Source organism: Sciurus carolinensis, chromosome 9 (genome assembly GCF_902686445.1).
Source record: "Sciurus carolinensis chromosome 9, mSciCar1.2, whole genome shotgun sequence".
In the NCBI taxonomy this organism is placed as follows: domain Eukaryota; kingdom Metazoa; phylum Chordata; class Mammalia; order Rodentia; family Sciuridae; genus Sciurus; species Sciurus carolinensis.
This window is the reverse complement of record NC_062221.1, coordinates 43059078-43079393: the sequence shown is the minus strand read 5'-3', so window position 1 is coordinate 43079393 and position 20316 is coordinate 43059078. Positions and strand designations below refer to the sequence as shown.

Here is a 20316-nt window from a genome sequence, read left to right as displayed (position 1 = left end):
CTCAGGTGATACAGTTCCATTTACCTGACACTGGAGGAACCCAAGTCTCAGATCTCGAAGCCCAGAGTTATCACTCTGGGGAGACTCGGTCTGTTCTTTAGGAATGGTCATCCCTTCATCAACCATATGACTTGGATGAGTACACCTGGTGCCTTTTCTTTCATCAGGGAGAGGATGGCCTCCAGCCTGAAGGTCAAAGTTACAGCTGTTAGCTTTTTTAAGACTTATTTTAGTATCACTACCTGAGACAAAGTCCAAGGCTGGTCCCATCCTTGCTTCCATCAGCTAAAATACAATGACAACATAAGAGATCCTGAAGGGTGTTTGTCAGGGTCAAGCACACACACCTCTGAGACTAATTAGAGCCAGGTTTCAGTTTTCTGTCAACACTTTTCTGCTTCACCTAAGTTACTTTGGCATCCTGTCTTTAGGGGACGGATATACTTAGATTAAAGGGTGGTTATGAGGCATAAATGAGAAAATGCATGTCAAAAGCTCCACCTGCTGCATGCAGTTCTCTGGTTTGTCACTACTTTAATCTTAATAACCAACTTACAGCTTTTCCAAGTTCACTCCATATTGTCTGGCATGACCAATACAAAAACCTTCTGAGGTTGTGAATTCTCCACACAGGGCATCCTTTGCCACAGGACTTTAGATGTCAATGCTTGCTGTGCTAGTTGGGAAACTTCTGGACCCCAGTGTCAGAAACTCAAGTGCAAGCTGTTTAAACATTGTGGACAGTTGGTCCTAAAGAAACTAGGAAAGGGTCTTGGCAAACCTAAGGACAGATGAACTGGGCCTTAACTAGGATCTTCTATTTCTTCTCCCCCCTTTTTTGGGGGCTTCTACTTTCCTGCCATCTTCATTGTTTTCGTTCACTGAACACTGGCTTTCTCTGCATCAAAAAATCACCTGCCCAATATTTAAAGATTTTCATCTTATGGGTTCAGCCACAAGAGCAGGACTATAAATCTTAGTCCCAGGTCTAGAGACAGGCTCCAGTACCAGCTAGGGACTCAATCCTTGGATAATGTACTTGAGTCTGACAAGATCTTAGAAGAATACAGCAATTTCTGGAAAACCAAATGGATGCAGCTTGGGGGCTGGAAAAGGGTGTTTGCAGCTCACTGTCCATTAGACTTTAGTGCTCTCCTCAGGCCTTCTACAAACCAGTCTTTCTATCTTATCTACATCTCAGGCCGATGTAAAATATCATTATACAATATTTAGGATCTGGGCAAAAGAACCTTAACTTTTGAAAAACCAATTCTCACATAAGTGCTGACCATGAAAAACTGTGCACAGTCAAACAGAAAAGTCTAAGCAGAAAAGTCATAGAGGCCAGGTACACAAACTTTCCAAATTTATCAATTCCCACTCCCTCTCTCCTTTTCTCTTAAAATGAAATTCTTTTCACCTAGAAAAATATATAATGTATTTGCAGGTGCTGTAAACGTGTTGTGTTGCACAACCTATTTGTATCTTGGGAGGCAACGTTTCCAGGTACATTCCTCTCAATCTTCAGCTGTTTATTTATCATCCCTATGATTCTTGCCATATCCAAGTAGCACTTGCACTATCAGGTATTTTTGTATTTCCACTTTAATGTTACCTGTATTTCTTTGGTAAGCCAGTTACATTTTTTCTTAGAAAGATGACAGAAACCACATAATTAAACACATTAGACACGTGGCCACTTCCAGTTACCTTGTCTACCTCCTTGAGTTGGAAAGTGCTGCTACAGTACAGTCACGTGCTCAATGGCCCATGTGTGCAAGAAAGTTCATTTATCTGCATTAAACATATTTTCTTATAACTTGGTTGGATGGAAAATAATTCAATTTTGGTTAACATCCAGAGTTCTGAAAAAGTTGATTTGTGCACTTTTTGCTAGTGTTTTTGCTGCATTTGCGGAAAAGTGGATTTATGGAGATCTTTACTCCATCATTCTGCATGTCCTGTCCCAGGTTCACTAACTTTTGATGGAGACATGGATACCAAGAGATGTTCCACTAGAAGAGATGAAATACAAATTCACAACAGGAATTTAGTAGCAGATGTCGTCAACTACGGAGCAAATGCCCCAACCAAGGTGACCCACCTCCTTATCTTTGCACAACTAAGTTGCCAGCTATTCCAAATTTCAATAGGATCTAGAATTTCAGAATATGAAGTTTCCATATTTAAAGATATTGACACCTACTTTTATTTAAAAAATTGTACCCCCCAAAATAACACAATGGTGGCAAAAGCTTATGGATCAGAAGAGCAAAATCCATGAATCACATCACTATTTTAACTTGTCACTACCCAATTAGCTGAGTTTAACTCAGTGAACCTTTTTTTGCTTCCATTCTGCCAGGTTATGTGCCACAAGCTACAGTTACAGTGAGACTTGCTGCCCATACACACACACACACACACACACTCCCTCTCCCCAGCTTTTGAGGCACTTATAATCTAGCAATGAGGTGGGAATTTTTTTTTTAAAGTCACCACCCTGAATAAAGATGTGTTAGTTTCACTTAGCACAAGCCAAAGATACCCTGAGGTTTCTTTAAAAGAGTCCTTTTAGTTACAGGATGACGGAATGGAGAAAGGGTAAGAAAGTGCAAGTTGTACAGATCCTTTTGTGGCCAAGGGTCAGAGAACTAGTTTCTGACCTAAATGGAAAGTACTGGAGTTGGGATTCCATGGATGTGCCTTCCTGGCTTCATTTGCTTGTAGGGGAGAACAGGTCCTCTGGAAGCTTCCTGAGAAAATGTGTGTAGGGGCAAATTTGCATGATCTTGCATTTCTAAAAATATCTTCATGGTGTTTTACAACTGATTGAGTTGGGCAATCTATTTCTTTCAAAATCTTGAACTGCTTCACCAATATCTAATTTCCAGTGTTGCTACGAAGTCTAAAACCATGCTTGATTCCTAATCCTATGTGACCAGCTTTCCTGTTTTCGGAGCTTCCCTCAGCCCTAGTGTTTTGAAATTTCAGGATGGTGTGGACTTGGTGGGAGCCCTAATTTCCTTCATTATGTGGAGCACCTGGTGCCCTTTAGCGGCAACTCATGTGTTTGATGACTTCCCCTCCATTTTCTCTGTTCTTTCTGGAGATCCCAGTACAGGATACCGGAGGCTGTGGTCTGATCCTTGCTCTATTTGGGAGGATATTTGCTTAATTTCAACTTCGACCCTCCTACAGCAATTTTCCAAGAACATTTTCTTGTACTTCATGTTTTTTTTAATGGCACCCTATCCTTATGTCACAGATGTCTTACCTTTTCTCATCTTTCTGGAGAAATGATAGTTTTTTGAGGCTGCTTCTCCCTGTAGTCAAACTCTCCCAAGTTGCTCATTTTGGGCTTTTCATTCATGCTAGAAGGTTTCGTCAAATGTCGGGTTGCGCTTGATTAAGAACTAAGAAGCTGATACAGTACTGCTGACTCAGTTTCCTTATAGGGCAATGGCTTTTAACCTTGGCTGCACAGTGGAATCACCTGGGGAACTTAAAACACTAATGCTTCAGTAATACTTGTATTATTGGCACAGGTCTGGGGATTTTGAAAAGCCCTCCAGGCAATTAATGTGCAGCTAAGGTTGAAAAGTACCACCAAAGGGTAGTCAAAATGAACTGTTTCACAAGATATTTAGATCTTTCTTTTTGCCCCATGGGACAATTCAGGCAAGACTCTAACATTCTCCTGTATGACTCTCTTCACTAAATCTTATTCTCAATTGTATTTCTCCATCCAGAAACTTTGTTTTAACCTTTTTCCAAGGATAAAACTCTTAAGCTTCTGCAAGGGAGATGAAGGGAAAGATAAAAACAAAACAAATGGGGTAAGAATGTGCTCAGTGGTGGGGCGCTTGCCTAGATATGCGAGGCCCTGGGTTTGGTCCTCAGCATGCACACACAAGAGGGGAGGCATGTTGTGGATCTAACTGCATTTTAAAAAGCTTTGAACCAATACGATTTGAAGGTTTCTCTGTCCTCTTCACTACCACTTCTAAGGGACAAGCTGCTGTTAATTTTTGAACCATCGCAGTCTGCACTGAGATGTGAGAAAATGAGGTGGTGTCCATTTTTCCCTTTTCAAATTAGAGTTCAGCTTTCTTAGGTCAAGCTTCCAAAACTCTGGAGCTCATAATTTCTTTCCCACTCATCCCAATCCCGAGGGGAGTTGTGACCTTAAGGGGAAAAAAACCAAAAACCTTGACTATATTTTCAATAGTGTCAGGCACATGAAAAATTTGACATGTATTTATCACTTTACCCAAAAGAATGACTTTGATTCTTTATATAAGAAAAGGAGCTTTGAGTTATAGACAATTAGTTTTTCCATACAGTATTCCCTCTCCCTCCCAAAAGAAAAAGAGAGAGCTGGGATTCCTAGCAAAACAATCTGACCACAGCGATGGAACCAGGGTCACAGCAGGAACATTGTGCTTTATTGCTATTGTTGTTGAAGGAGGAGTTGTGCTGATGTGCTTTATTGCTATTGTTGTTGTTGTTGTTCCTGAAGGAAGAAGAAAGAAGATCCGAATGGTATGAGTCTGTCACAGGAGAGGAGCACCCAGTGTGCCAGGGAAGCGGAGGGAGACCTGGCCTCCTGAATTCAGGCATACAGATAAAATGTTTGGCAAACAGGTACACCGTCCACATACTCTGACAAAGAATTAAATAGGCATCCATGGTGCTATACGGTCCACAATTATGTTTCAGCCCATTTGGAGAAATCCAGATTTCGGTCTTCCTTTGGAGTATCTGTGGCCAGCAGTCCCGAGAGACCTTGGCCAGCAGGAGCCAAGTTGCAGCTGCCCCTTTCCATGGCACTGTGCACCTGCCTGGCCTCTAACAGTATTTGAGTTGGCACCTTCTGGAGATGTGGTGTGAGTATTTTAAAAAGGAACAGCAACAATAGCAGCAATCCTATTCATGGCAGAAAAACCCTACTTAAGTCAGAAAGAATTAAAACATTTATTGGGCATAAATATATTACATATACACTACGATACAGTTAAGTATTACATATAGCATAGTATTTGCAAAATCTATACATTAAAATTGATATGGCAGTTTTAATACAATGTATATGAAATAGTCTAAAATTTACAATACAGGAAAACATATGATTATTTTTTTTTCTCCTAAAGTTGAAAAGCCTGGAATGTATGTCCAACAGTGAGGTAAAACATTTTGTCTTTCAATTTAAAGAATTGTGCAAGGATAACATTCAAACACATTCAGTTAGGGCACTTTTCAATTTTGACATGAATACTGAATTATTGTAGCCAACGAAACAAGGTTAGAAAATGCCAACATTTCAAGTTGATAAGAACAAGGCAGATAATAGGAAAAAAATCTTTTAAAAAAGTTTCCTTTTTAAACAATTTCTTTGAGGACAAAGGGTAGTTTGCTTCATGTGACTGGAATTTCTTGTGTCAGGGTTTGACATACACAGAAGTGTCAGAGCATCAGAAAGCCACTCGCTCATTCCTACATACTGCAAAAGGGCAAAGAGATACGGTTAACAGAACACTTTATTTTATTGTTCATGTGTAATGGCAACATATATATAGTTATATATCCATATCACATATACAGATTTGTGATACAAAACAGTGCCGCAGAGAGCAATAATTTTCTGACTGAAGGGATTATAATGAATACCAAATAATGGAAAGCAATAAAATAAAGTGCTGTCAGCTTGTATTTCACACACTTCAGCTTCTGATGATTAGAGGAAGAGTATGGAAACCTCAAAAAGATCAACTCTGCATAGCAATTTTGGCCTAAAGTATCATTTCTTTTAAAAAATGTGACCAATTCAGAGAATGTCTTTGTAGCAGCAGTTCTGAAGTGTTTATAAAAAGACAAACAAACATTTTTCCCCTGCAAAAAGGGTTTCTTACTCAGTTGAATTTTCATTGCTTACAAAACACCTTCTCCCCAAAACATCTGCATAAAATTGTCTCAGAAAATGCAGACGTAATGTCTTAGTGGGTCACATCACATTTAAATAGGGGATGAGTTTTGGAAGGCCAGAACTTTGGCAAAAATATATCTACCTTGATGCCACCAGTATGTAAGAATTAAACTAATTATTGTAGTCAATATAACAAAATACAGAACTCTCTAGTACTTACTACATCAATATAGGCACACAGAATAATTCATTGATCTTAGCACTCTTTCAAGAGATGATTATGTTTTTCTGGGTACATGTAAACCTTTCAATCACTGATAATGGATTTTTTTTTTTTTTTTTTTTTTTTTGGCGTTTAATGCACTAGATGCTCTTACCTTTAAAAACACAAGAAAATGTCAGAAGGTTAATAATACTACAGATGTTGCCAAGGAACAAGACTGACCTAAAATTACAAAAGTATAAAACACAAAAAAATAACATGCTACAAGGGAAAATTAGTACATAAGTACATTTAAAATTTTTACAATAAATAAAGATTGCACTGTAATTGGCATTTAAAGTACTGTATGCAGAATATAGTATAAATAAACCAAAAACAAAATAATGTTGGTTTCCCCATGACTTTGGTATGGGAATATTATAAGCTAGTACAGGATACTTACTGCATCTTAGACAACATAGACCAAGCACAAAGTAGCTGTGATCAAGAAAAACCAAGTAGCAAAAATATACAAAAAACAGGAGCAGGGGGATATGCTGTGTCTGTTGCACCCTTTTGGAATATATTTGCACCTCCAACTCTTAAGTGTCCCTGAGGTACTCGAACATTATGGACTTCATATAAATAATCCAATGACTTTGGGTTAAATTGATTATCTCATGACTTAAACATGTAAGAGTAACGCTTTGCACTCCAATAGCACCTGTTGATCAAAGATCTCAAAGCACTTACAAACATTAGAATCCCCATTTTATTTTATTTTATTTTTCATGCATGGGAAAACTGAGGCACAGAGAGGTAAAGTGACGTGTTCAGGTCACGCAGCAAATTAGTGACAGATCCAGGGAGAGAATCTAGGCTCCTTGACCCCCAAACACCCTGTGCTTACCACCAAATACAATCCCCATTCCAAACATGGCCAGATCAACCCCACAATAATAGGAACTACAAATTCAGATGACTCCCTTTGGGTTGTATCAATTTTCATCTGCTGTTACATTAGTTTTATGGGCACTGAATTAAGGTATTGAAATTCAATCACTTCATTGATACCTCAAAGAACGGCCTAAAGGCAAATCTTTCAAAAAATAATGAGCTGACACATAAGAAGACGGCTCACATTAGTGTAAGTCATGGACAATGGGCAGAGGCACTAAACTGTCACCAGTTCTCGTCAGATAATTCTGGTCAAACATAACAGAATATATAATAACTCTAGTGATTAGATTAGAAGTAGTTATATACAAAGACAGACAAACAAGGTAAAGCAGCTTTTAAAATAGCTGAACAAGGAAACAACTAACTATTGCACAATGCCCTCTTAAAGTTACTGCTATGAATCAACGTGGTAAAATCTACAATGCTCCATAATTTATAGGTGCATTTTGGTTACTTGATTCGTATACAGGCAGCTCATAGTGTTAAAATCATAAGAAATACAGATTATTAAAACATTTTAGATTAAAGTACACATTTTGATTTAAATGAGCTAAACACAATTAAATAACTGAGTGACACAATGGTTTAGGGCAGCCTGATCTGAACGAACACATCTTCTGTACGCTGCTGTGTGGTGATACTCTGACAACGCTTTCATGAAATCCTGGCCCTGTACCTACACACACTGTGATTCTGGTTACAGATACAGATGAGCAAGACAAAGAAGTGACTGGTGAATATAAATTACTAAACTATAACATAAAAAAATATCAAAGGCTTGCAAAAGACATCAGTGAAAATAGAATAAAGGCAAATTTGAAAATTTAAAAGAAAATATAGGAAAGCTAGCTTTTGGTATCTGGTTTGCTTTTCTTCTTTTCTTCTTCTGCTTCTTTTTTTTTTTTTTTTTTTTTTTAAACATCCAGTTTAACCTCTTCCTAGTTTTGCATTTCAAAAAGGTGCACCAAAACACTGACATTTTTTTCCTAGCTAAATCTGTAAAACAAGAGAAGTATATAAATCAAAGAACAAAAGGGCTTAAAAAAGGGGAGTATCTGAATAAATGAGTGTATTAAAATGTGTAGCATTAATTCAATTCATACCTCTAGTTTCGCTGGGTTTGTTTACTTCATTAAGAAGTACTGTAATATAAAGGCAAATAAAATGGACAAAGTTGCAAAGCCAAGCACAATGAGGGCTGCAAACTGTTCATCAGTAGGCATCATGCTCTTCATTTTGGGATCATCTAAGCTCCCCATGTCCCCTGTAAGCATGACCTCACTTCGTTGTAATACAAAAGCCACAGAGGGGCTGAAAGCTCCGCTTAGCTCCTGAGAGGTGTCTAAACAGCGACGACACGCACACACGCGGAACCTGTAGTCTGTGTTGCTCTGGAGGCCTGAGATTTGGAATGTGGCTTCTTCTCCCTTATACACCTGGGAGAAAAGAAAAAGTCCCATGAATTAATTTATAACACTTGTAACCACCATGCAACATCAGGAGCCTTGTGGACACTAGTTTGATTTAAATTCACTCCCTAAGAACGAGAATGATAGAAAAAAGGTATATCTCTCAATCTGTTTCATCCACAAGGAAAGGCATTCCAACTCACTTGGAATAAAATACAATATAAAATCCAGTAACTCTGACAGAAGGAAATAAGACACTGAATAGAAATGCAACTGATGCTTTAAGTAAAAAAGATGTATCTAGTTGAATTTTAATAATTCAGGCTATAAGTCAGAAGAGGTCTTAATAAAAAGAGCTCTATGTTTTCAGTTCTCAAAACAAAGTAATATTTTAAAACTGAAACAATGAAGAAATTAATTGTACAAACAATAAACTGCAAAGTTTTTGGTGGATGATTTTTTGACATGTCACACTGACCCAATAAGAAGCCCCACTCCTTCCTCCCCAAGAGGTAAACTCTGTTCTGACTTCTACTTCTGTAATTTTTTTTGCCTATTCTAGGAGTTCATCCAGACTCCCTTGTGCCTTTGAGATTCACCCGCATTATGAGTGACTCAATGTTACTCCTGTTACTGCCAACTATTGTTTCACTGTAGAACATACCTCACTTTAGCACGTTTTCTTTTTGACTGACAATTGGGTTGTTCCCAGTTTGAGGTTTTATACAATAAGAATGCTATGAACATATTGTACAAATCTTTGAGAATTTAAATTTTCATTTTTCTTGGGAAAATGTCTAGAAGAAATGCTGGGTCACAGGGTAGGTCTATATTTATCTTGTGTGAGAAACAGTCTTCCCAAAAGCCTCTGCCACTGTGCATTCCCACCAGCAAAGTATAAGAGTCTGAGCTGTTTCCCTTCTTTGACATGTTATCCACAGTCTTACATATTTCAGTTATCTCAGCTGGTATGAATGGTACCTCATCCCAGTGATCTGTATTTTTTTCATGTGCTTGTTGGTCATTCAGGTAAGCTCTTTTGTGTGGATATGGACAAGTCTTTTGCTTACTTTTAGTTTGAATTTGTTAATTTGTATGGGCTCTTCACATAACCTAAATATATGTTCTTTGGCAGATACATGCTGTGAAGATTTTCTCAAGAGCTTTGTGGTTTGCCTAGTTGTTTTCTTGAGGAATTTTTTGATGTAACCCAATTTTTCACAAATTAACATTTAAATAATTTGATGGCCACTCTTAAGTGTTACATGTGCACATGACCAACCTGTTTTCTTCCATTTCAGATCTGGGATGTTTTCTTTCCCTTTGTTAACTCTAATACAATCATCAAGAGTTTTACTATTAGAACTTGAGAACTACCAGTTTACTTAGAAATTATCACCCTTTGAATTGAGTGAGCTAAGGGGAGGGAAGCAGGTGGAAGGAGGAGGCCTGGCAAAGTTCTCCTATCACAGTGTTACTGGGCCTCAGGTAACTATCTTAGAGGAAATAATATCTCATTGGTTTACAATTTATATTAGATTCAATGAATAGACATAGGAAAAACAGCTGCAACTAAACCAAATTAATAAGACTGGGCTGATGAGCAACTAAAAAAGGAAATGCAATTAAGTGAACCCTTTCTATCCGAGTAGTACTGAGCACCTATAAAGTGCTTAAACATGCCTGGTATGTAACACCACATGGTAAAAGTTAGCTATTATAATTACTCTTTAGAACCTAAAACCAATCCCAAATATACCCTTTAAAGCACAGCAATTGGAAGCAACAGATATGGGTATTTTCAACCTAGTAACAGGCTGTCTTAATAAAGCTGTCAATTTTGTCCTTTAATAATAATTCCCTAGAAATGAGAGCGTTTTTGTTGCTCAGTTTTGTCTGAAATTCTCGCCAGCTATTCAGAGTTGTTGGAAATCTACCAATGTCTCTACGTGTTTCTAAAGTCTGATGTGTATGTTTACAAACTTCTAGCAGGAAGCAGAGCCTTCCTTAGTGAGCACAAGCATGTGGGCCTTGTGCCCAGTGATGGGCAGACTGAAAGAGAGCGAAAGAATCTTACAGTTTAGAAAGGGAGTAGACTTCCATTGTTCATTTGATATTTAGCCTTTCTCTCTAAGATTTTCCTCCCTTATCTTCAATCTTATGAACAGACTTTAAATGTCTTAATTACTGTATTTCTGTTTAGTGACCGAGTCCCAGGAAATCAATTGTTTGCTTCTTAAATACATTTTCAGAATCATCACTGCTTTGCTATTCCCTTTGTAAGACTATAAGCATGTTCCTCCTGGCAAGTTACCCCGTCTCTTTACAAATTGTGGTATGTGCCTTAGCAACTAGTTACAGAGCCGGATAGAGCAACCAAGAAGGAAAGGGCTGTAAAGAAAACCCCTTGCGGTACTGAGAGACCTTTTCTTGCCATTCACTATTCCAATGAGTTTAAATGAATGTATTAAGATGAGTTTGTTGTCATGGTGATCACTCCAAAGCACACACAGTCAGCTATTCAAGAGTTCAGACCATACCTCTATGGAACTGCCTATTTATAAGTTACCAACATGTGGGAGGTGTCAGGAAAACAATGTTTTTTTTTTTCTTTAAAGAGAACTTGTAGTCATTAATGTTCTTTACTTTTGAATTTCTTAAATCTAAAATGTTCAAGTTGGAACTCTGTGAGAAAAAAAATCATTCATTTATTTATTTATAATACTGCTCATGAAGGGAATGATTCCCAACCTCTGGGAGCAGTACACCAGTCTGATGAGGCAGGTCCCTCAACTGACTACCATCTGGGCTTTGGTTTCCCTCTCTGCTACATCCCAGGTACACGATTCATTCTGATCCTCTATGTTAGTGTAAGTTAATGTTGGGATATTTATCGAGTTGGAAAAAGCTGTCATTAAAGCCTCTCTCAATTCTTTTAGAGGTAACACCTTTTTGAAATATTTGCATTTATCAAAGAGTGGAACAACAGATCAGTTAGTTCTTCCTTGTGGGAACTGGGTTTGGACTGATGTGGCCACTGGGAGGCACTGGGTAGGCTCCCAGGCACAGCAACTGATGATAGGATCCTGGCTAAGTCCTTGCTCTGCCACTTACTAGGTTTGTGATCTCGGGGACATAACAACCTTGAGTCTTAGTTTTGTCATCTTTAACATGGGGATAGCAACAGTACCTAATAGTAACACTACTCCTGAGAGGATCTGCAGATCAAATGAGAAAATGTATGTGAAAATGCTTTGTGAAGGGAACATGTTGAAGGTAAGTCAACATCATTGAATTAAATGCTTCAAATTATACTTGTAGGTGAATATCATTACTTCCATTTTAGAAATGAATAGATGTACACTCAGAGAGGCTGTTAACTTCTTAAAATCTCACTGCAAATAAGGGGAGTGGTGGACCCCAGGTGAGACCTCATTTCTAACTCAGAGATGTTCACCGCTGGAAATGCCCAGTTGTCATCCCATCCGGTGGGTAATGACACTGTCACCCACTTAGTCCCCATCTGATGATGAGTGTGACTGGGTGCAGTCCCTTGGCTTGTGTCTCTCCAAGAACTTCCACATAGCCCCACCATCTCCCTGGTGTTTCCAATAAAGACTTTCAGATCACTCCAGCTGGGTCCTGCTGTCCTATGAAGGAAAACACTGCCTTTTCTTCCTCACATTATAGAAAGTTGCTCCCAACTCAGTCTGTGCCAAAGACTTGGGCAGTGTTTTTGTGATTTGACCTCCTAATTTCTGCCATCAAAGGATGATGTTATTGCAGAAAACTACTTAAGAATCTATCCCCACAGATGTTTTAGAGAATTTTGGCAAGTGGATATAAATGTGCACTTATATCTATTTAAGTAATTTCTTTGGTTTTCAAAATTTGCATGGCTATATCCATTAAAGAAAGTCAGTCCAGAGTACATTTCATTCCCAGGAACCCAATTCAGATAATTTCAAAGAGATGTTCTATATTAATTTTGATGAAATTTCTCAACCCTAACTCCTTAGAGTGAAGATGTTTGAAAATGTACTTAAGAGAGCAAAGGAATACTACTATTCTTGTACATTAAGAAAAAAGCTTAGTGAAAGAAATATGGATATCTAATAAGGGAACTGCTGAATGACAAGTCCAATAGAAATTTAGCCTTTAATTTTTAAATGTTTTTATTTTAGCCATTCTGGTTATTATAACTGGACACTGCCCACCTTTCACTGCATTGCCAATACAGGGTTGACTCCCCACGCCCCCTACATTTAAGCTAAGGACTTCAAGTGTGGGATTGTATACTATTACCTCCACAGGAATCTGCATAGTGTCTTGACAAAGTAGATGCTCAGTGATGTTCTCTAATTAGAATTTCCAAATACTCAGAGTAGACATTCTTATCCCATATTGTTTAAAAAGAGCAAATAATTGCCAGAAATAAGTTTTGTGAACATTAAGCATTAACACACAAACCATAAGGCAACAGAAAGAATTTAGTACAGGCATAGACATCCACACAAAAAGTGGATCAATAACCATGAAGTTGTTTTTCAGTATATTAATTAAAAATGTGGTATTTCTAATATATTTTAGAAATATTCATTAATGCTTATTAAAATAAGCCTTTTGGATTAATTCGTAGCTGAACAAAGGTTTAATACTTCTAATGCCCCTTTCTTAAAGATTCTAATCTCATGAAGTTTGATGAAAATTATTGCTTTTGTATAAATAATCATAGTCACATGGAACCAACCAAATTTGTTATTCTGTATTCCTCATAATACTGTTCCACAGCTTGAGAATATGTTTTACATACTGTCATTAAAGAAATATATGTCTTATGTTTAAGAATAGTAAAGACCCTCTAAAGGAGAGAGAGAGAGGTGGGGTGGGGGTAGGGAGGCCTGCCTTCTAGGTCTCAAGACATAATGGAAAGCTACAGTAATGGGGACATGGTGACACTGGCACAGACATGGACAACTGTCCAGTGGAGTAGAATGAGAACCCAGTAATGGAGGGTAAAGGCAGCCCCCGCAGGGACTGTGATCCAGGTATGCAGAGCCAAGTACTCAGGCAGGTCCAAGGCAGAGGAACTGCTAGCAGCACTGGAGAGTGGACAGTGCCCTACACCTGGAGTTGTCAGGGTCTTGGCTGAGACCCTGGGAGACTCACAAAACCTCTCTTCCTTAATAGCCTCAACTGTGAAAAGGGTCTAACAAATTCAGTTCTCAAAACTACCACGAGATGTACATGAGATCAAGTCCAGATGATCACGCAGGATTTGGCCCACTGCAGACAGTCAGTGTTGGCTTCTTTTCTCTGGCTTCGTTTAATTAAGCTATTTATAGCCTATATTTTAATAACTGCTCACAAGACAGTGAAATTTTATATTTTCTTATATTTAAAAAACTGCATGAAATATCATTTTAGCACTTTAAAGTGTTTTTAAATAGGTGTCAAAGGGAAAAATATGTGAATAGTTTTTGAGATGTTTCAAATATTAAGACTTACATCAAGTGTGTGTGAGCATGTGTGCTTCAGAACTTCTCTCTCTGGGGTCTGACTATAATGTCCTTACATCAGCAAGTTCACATGAGCCAATGTGGGGAAGTTAGTCAAATCTCACAGCAGAGAAGTGAAGATTTTTCCAGAGAAATACATTAAGGATTTTCAGGTTCAAAAAAGTAAGGGTGATGGGCTTTAAAGTGAACTGTCTCCCTCAATTTTTTTTTTATTTTCATTTTTTATTATATATATATATTTTTTGCTGTTACTTTCAAATATGTGTTCTCTTGCTGTAAGTAACAAGTTCTCAAAATGTGATTCTCAATTTTTAATGAGTAAAATTAATGGATATAGAATAAGTTCATCATATTTTATATAACCAAATGAAAATAAATTATTTGTATCATTATATTATTATACTTATAAATCTATCTTGACTATAAACTGGTGGGTATTTAAAACAAAAATACAAATTCAAAAGCCCCAGGTACTCTTAAGAAGCCCCAAATTCAGTATCTCTGTAATGTCTGTGCCTTGATGGCGCCATGCTCCCATCCTCCAAATGAAGGAAACACCAAGTCTCAAGGGACCACTGGTAGGATTAAGTGGGATAACACATAGCCACCTTCTTGGACAGTGTCTAGCATGTGGTAGGAATCTAAGAAATGGCAGCATAATGCAACTTATGTAAAGGTAGTTACTTTGCTGCGGGACCACACTTCCTGACCCCCTTGCAGGAAACACCTAACACTCCAGGGCAATTACTTGGTGTCAGGTAACCTTGGAGCCTAACGGCATACAACACAGGCATCAACACGGGCCTGGGGTCTCCAGCAGGTCTACGGGCACCAATAGCTTAGCAGTACCTAGGAGCTGATGCTGCCATAAAATCACCAGATCATCCGGCTTGCTGCACAGTTGTGTCTCCACTGAGGTCACTTTCCATGGGACTGTAGCTCTGCACATTGGGAGTAGCTGGCCATGCCTTGTAAACCTTTGTTTTCACTCATTTTGACATGAGGACAATTATGGGCTTTTACTCTTGCCTCAACCCAATTTAAAAGGCAGAGCTCCATTTAAGATTTTTCTTTATTGAAGTCACCAATCATAATAATGTAAATAAGTATATATGCAGCATTATTTTTACAAAGACTATTTCTGTTCTTGATTTGATGACTAATATCTTTTAAAGTAATTTTGACATGTTTATTCCAAATCGGAGGGTATAAAGTAATACCCAGATAATTGAAATGAAGACTTCTATGAGCCTCAATTCAGAAGCACATGCTGTATAGTTGAAATCCTGTAACCAGCAGCTTTTTGGGAAGGATCACTGAGAAAAGTACATGCTGGGCTGCTGGAGGCTTATCTGTACCTCTTTCCTGCCACTGCCCCTCTTCTGGGAACAGAAAGGGAGACACAACTGCCCCACGTTATCATTTAACAGTTCCTTCTCATGACTGAATGGAGGCAATGCTCACAGTAACAGTCTGAGTTAGAGGATTATTATTCCTGATCTTTCAACAAGAGAGCTGAGGCTCAGGTAGGTCAATTAATTCCTACCAAATCACACAATCATGGGAGGCCAATTTGTCCTCATGCCACCCTCTGGCTCAAGAGGGAATCTTGACAACCTGTGGGCCTTCTCTGGGGAGCAAATAATGCTGGGCAGGCAACTGTGTTCTTGAGCTGAAAAGGACAGACCAGGGTACTATTACTGACTACTGAACTGCTTCTTGGGGTAAATGCTTTTTTCAACTCAATGGACCTAAAAACTCTGAAAAAGTACTATGCTAGATACCATCACAATCCAAATGATTTTTCAAAACAAAAGAAAAAAAAAAAAAAAAAAAAGAAACCAAAAACCAAAAAAAAAAAAAACAAAAAAACACCAGGGGTCCTATATCTGGATGTTATGAAACTCAATATAAATTCTTTTTTGGTGGGAACTGAACCCAAGGCCTTGTACATGCAAGGCAAGCACTCTACCAATTGAGCTATATCCCCAGCCCCATAAATTCATTTTTACATGAAATTTTAAGTGAATGCATGTATGACAATTTTGCTGGTGTAAGGGGTCATGGACATTTAAAGAACCTATGAATCTAAAAAAGCCCAGTAAAATAAATTATGGCTTTTATAAAGATCCCATTTTGATCTATTTTATATTATTTTGAATTTGACCCTTTATTTGCCTAAAAGTTTAAAAAATGTTATAACATACTCATAGCCTCACTGTTTAATTTCTGTGTTGAAAGTCACTGATATTTATAGTGACTCCAAGATGTGCTGTAGACTCCAAGACTTTAAAACAGTTTGCTGAAGACAAGATCTTTCCTTTTATACCATGCAGAATTAATATATGTCTCAATACTGGATTCCAAAGATGATGTATTTACCCAGAGATGCCATCAAACTAAAGGTGGAGCTTCTATGTCTTTCAGATGCCTCAAAGGTTCTCTTCTTAATGCAATAAACCTGAGTACTGACTGCCACTAGAAATGAATTCTTCTAGTTTGTTGAACAAGTTCTCATCCTCAATGCTTATATTCAATTTTTTTCAATAAAAATCATTACTGTCTAAACAGGGATATGAACATGAATAATTTTATTTCTTATGTAGATATTAAAGTACCTATGCAAAAACAAAAAAGTCAGTCATATGCATAGATACAATTTTTATCCTTTTCAAGAATACTTTGCAATTACCAATGTTTGAAAAGAAGTTCAAGCTTCCAGAGGTGGTGGGGTGGGAATGGGGACCCTTATGCTCAGAATGTGCATTAAATGGTAGAAAAGCCAAATGAATATATTTGTGCATTATCTTTCAAAATGAAATTTTAGATACGGATTTAATGCTTAGTTATTAAAGATGCTGCTTGTTCCACATCATGAAAACTGAACACAGGAGAGCTAATCAGCTAACTTAAGTCAATGCTTTAAGCAAAACATCACAGAAGGCCATGAATACATTTGGGGAGAAGGACATCCTCCTTTTATGAGTGATTTTTTTTCACTAAATGATAATGCCAATCTCTATCCCTCCCATGTTGAATTTACTCTCACCACCACTGTAGGTACAGATAGCCCTATTACTTGGCAACAGCCTTTTCCATGTATGCAGGAAACAGTCACTGAGTACCTATGTACCAGTCTCAGGGAAAATGAAAATGCAAACACAAGCTCACTAGCAGGTCCTGTCTGATTAGTGCTGTAACCGAGGGTGCACAGTGCACCACAAGGGCCTGGAATCTGATTACCTCTCCTTTTTCTATTGCTTTGCCTCTATGAATTCAAAGCCCATTGTCTATTATCCCTGAACTACAATCATTTTAACCATTGCTCTGCACACATAATATAAATAGCCTTCAATAGGCAGAACAAGTCAAGGGAGTACTCAAAACATCATGTTTAAGTTAACGTTTACTAAATAGGGAGAAGCAACGATGATGATGACAAAACCCATGAAAACAAAACAAAACAAAAAACACCAGCACAAATTGTCCCTGACTCAATCATGGCTTCTCATGTACTATTACTAGCCTTACCTGTTCTTTGGTAAATCTGGAAAACACATGGACATGTGTTTATAGCTATTTACAATAAGAAAAATATCCTGTGGCACATATATGATTGCACATTATTCTATTAATGTTCAAATATCCATGGGTCTAAATACACAGCATTAAACAGTAGATTAAAGGTAGCAATCTACTAATGAAAATCTAAATCACTGAATAATGGGCATTTTCACTGTTAAACAGTAGTCACTGTGCTTCCAGAAGCAGAACATTTTTCTAAGAACAGGTAGAAAAGCATGGTACGTGGAATAAAAGGTTTTTAAAATACAACATTGAATGTGGAATGAATATACTGTTGGCAGATGAATCATTGTTAAGTGTCAAATGATAAGCTGTGGAAGTTCCTAACAGCTCTTATTTTAACCATGTGACACTGCTATGGAATGGGACGATGCTACTGGTATTCAAGATAACCAAATCTAATGTGGAAAATTCTCTTCTATTTGAGCTGAGAACCTGAGAACAATCATATCTTTCTGATAAGATGAAACAATTATACATGTGAAATTACTTATTCTGAAAGGGGGTGTTCATATAAAATGAGATAGGAAAGGGAAAGGGAAGTATAGTGCCTTCCTATTTAAGAGGAATGATAGGAAATTTGGGGATATCATTGCTGACATGAATCAATACTGGCAAATGACAGATTTAAGATAAAGGTTTTGGAAATACGTTTAAAACAATTTAGTCTTTTTTTCTGATGCTTCATATTTACAAAGTGTCCAAAATTTACTTTGATTTTTAAAATACATTTTATTTGCAAGTAGTCTTTAATATTACCTAATATACCAACCAGCAATGTAACATACACTCTAAATTGTTTTCTACTTGTGTATCTGGAATCTTACTAGCTGGAAAAAAAAAAAAACAAAGAAGTCTTCACAAATCATGCTAATGTTTCAGAGGACGGGTGACATTTATTTTCAACCTTAAGTTCAATATAAATAATGAATTGTTAAAAGTGCCAGTGAAGAATAAGTGTTGGTTTTCTTAATGGAAGAAATAGCATTATATCCTGACTTCATTAAATTCCAGAGAACATGATGGAAATCCATAGAGTATCTGAATCTTTCATGGCTAGGAACCTGATAATAAATGGCTCAGGAAGAATTAAGGACCCCAAGAGGTGTCTGGCTATATGCCAATTATGTTCCCTTAAACAGGTTTATCATGTGATTTACTTATTAGCCTTGCTACTCAAATTATGGTCCGTGGACCATCAATATCAGTGTCCCCACCCTGGACAGCCAAATCAGAACTTACATTTTAACAGATTACCAGTTGATTCCTATGCACATTAAAGGAGGACCAGCAGGGATCAAGAACCTCTGAGTTACAGGCCTCAAGGGCCCATGGATCATCTCCCTATCATTTCACTGTAACTTCTATAAAACAGGCAGAAAGGACAATAGTTAGGCTGGGGTTACCTTTCCTCTATAGTGAAATCACTGGCACTTTAGTTTTCAATTATATGTAGAGTTTGGTACTAGCAAATGTTGTGCTCAGTATCCCTTGCAAACATACAACTTAAAACTCTTTGTAAGACAAGTTATGGTTCATAACTTAAAATTTAGCATGAATACCACCACAAACAAATAAGATGTATATTAGGATTTATGTACTCTGAAAAACTGGGTAACAGGTACAGGTTGGGCAGTTTCAACCACTGATTTTTAAGAAAGATGTAGTACTGTGAATCATTTAACGCCTTGCACAGAGGCAAAGAACCACCCTGATTCCCAAGCTTTACACGTGTCATACACACTGGATCTTACCTGTTTGTACTCGGATTCTCTTCCAACCAATACCTGCAGTATGTAGTTAACAGGGTCACCTTTCATTGGTGGTACCGTCTCCCATAAAATTTCACATGAATTTCCTTCTAACTGTGTTACTCGAGGTGCTGAAATACAAATCCACATATCCAAGCTCAAAACTCAAAGTACCACATTAATAGTCAATATTCTAGTACTACTAATGAGACCTCTGAGAGACAGACTGGCCCTGTGGCTGCCCTGAGAGGGGAGTTTATTTGCCCAGCCTCCTGGAAACTCGGCAGGGAACCCTTTAGGTACAGAGGAGTTACTCCTCAACTAGAAAGCCATTCGTGACAAGTCCTTTCTCATTATCCCATTAGTACTTGCCCCAGGATCCCATTTTTGTTTTTTTCCTGTGGTTACTGAGCACCTTCTATGACATAGGTCCTTGTGCTGGGTCCTCAAGGGCATGTGGAAATAAAGAGAAAAAGTCTGTTTTCAAGGAAACTAAGATCTAGATGAGGAAAGGGGAAGAGTAGGTATGGGACAGGTACAAAAAGAAACAGAACAAAAGGCAGATTAACACCAAAGGGACAGTGCACAACTGGGTGAGAGCCTAAGGAGGTTTTGAGGAATGGGTGACATTGAGAAAAGTCCCAGAGAATGGGCAGCACTGAAAGTCTTTGTAAATAAAGTTATATTTACATTTTTAGTTTATTTTTAATCTACTGAAGTCCTCATTCTTGTTTAAAGCTAAATTATATTAATCTGTAGGAAAGCGCTTAAACTATTACAGATTCTTCTTCCTCTGGCAGTGCTGGGGATTGAACCCAGGGCCTCATGCACATGAGGCAATCACTCCAGCACTAAGCAGTACCCTCAGCCTTAAAATATTACAGATTTAAAAAAATATTTTCTCATAGCTTTTTATCTCCACAATCTAATTCAATATCTGATATTTTTCTGTTTTGTAAACAGA

At 37.7% G+C, this 20316-nt stretch overlaps 1 protein-coding gene across 2 annotated transcripts in view; it reads right to left on the bottom strand.

The window, feature by feature from the left end:
• Positions 1-6251: 6251 nt before the first annotated feature.
• Fndc3b (fibronectin type III domain containing 3B) overlaps positions 6252-20316 on the bottom strand; it is a 338390-nt gene continuing 324325 nt past the window's right edge. For both annotated transcript variants that reach the window (XM_047563477.1, XM_047563478.1), the window contains exons 25-26: positions 19356-19483; positions 6252-8524 (exon numbers count right to left, since the gene is read on the bottom strand). In XM_047563477.1, coding sequence (XP_047419433.1) covers positions 8213-8524; positions 19356-19483 — 440 coding nt within the window. In that variant the 3' untranslated portion in view covers positions 6252-8212. The remainder of the gene's footprint in view (positions 8525-19355; positions 19484-20316) is intronic.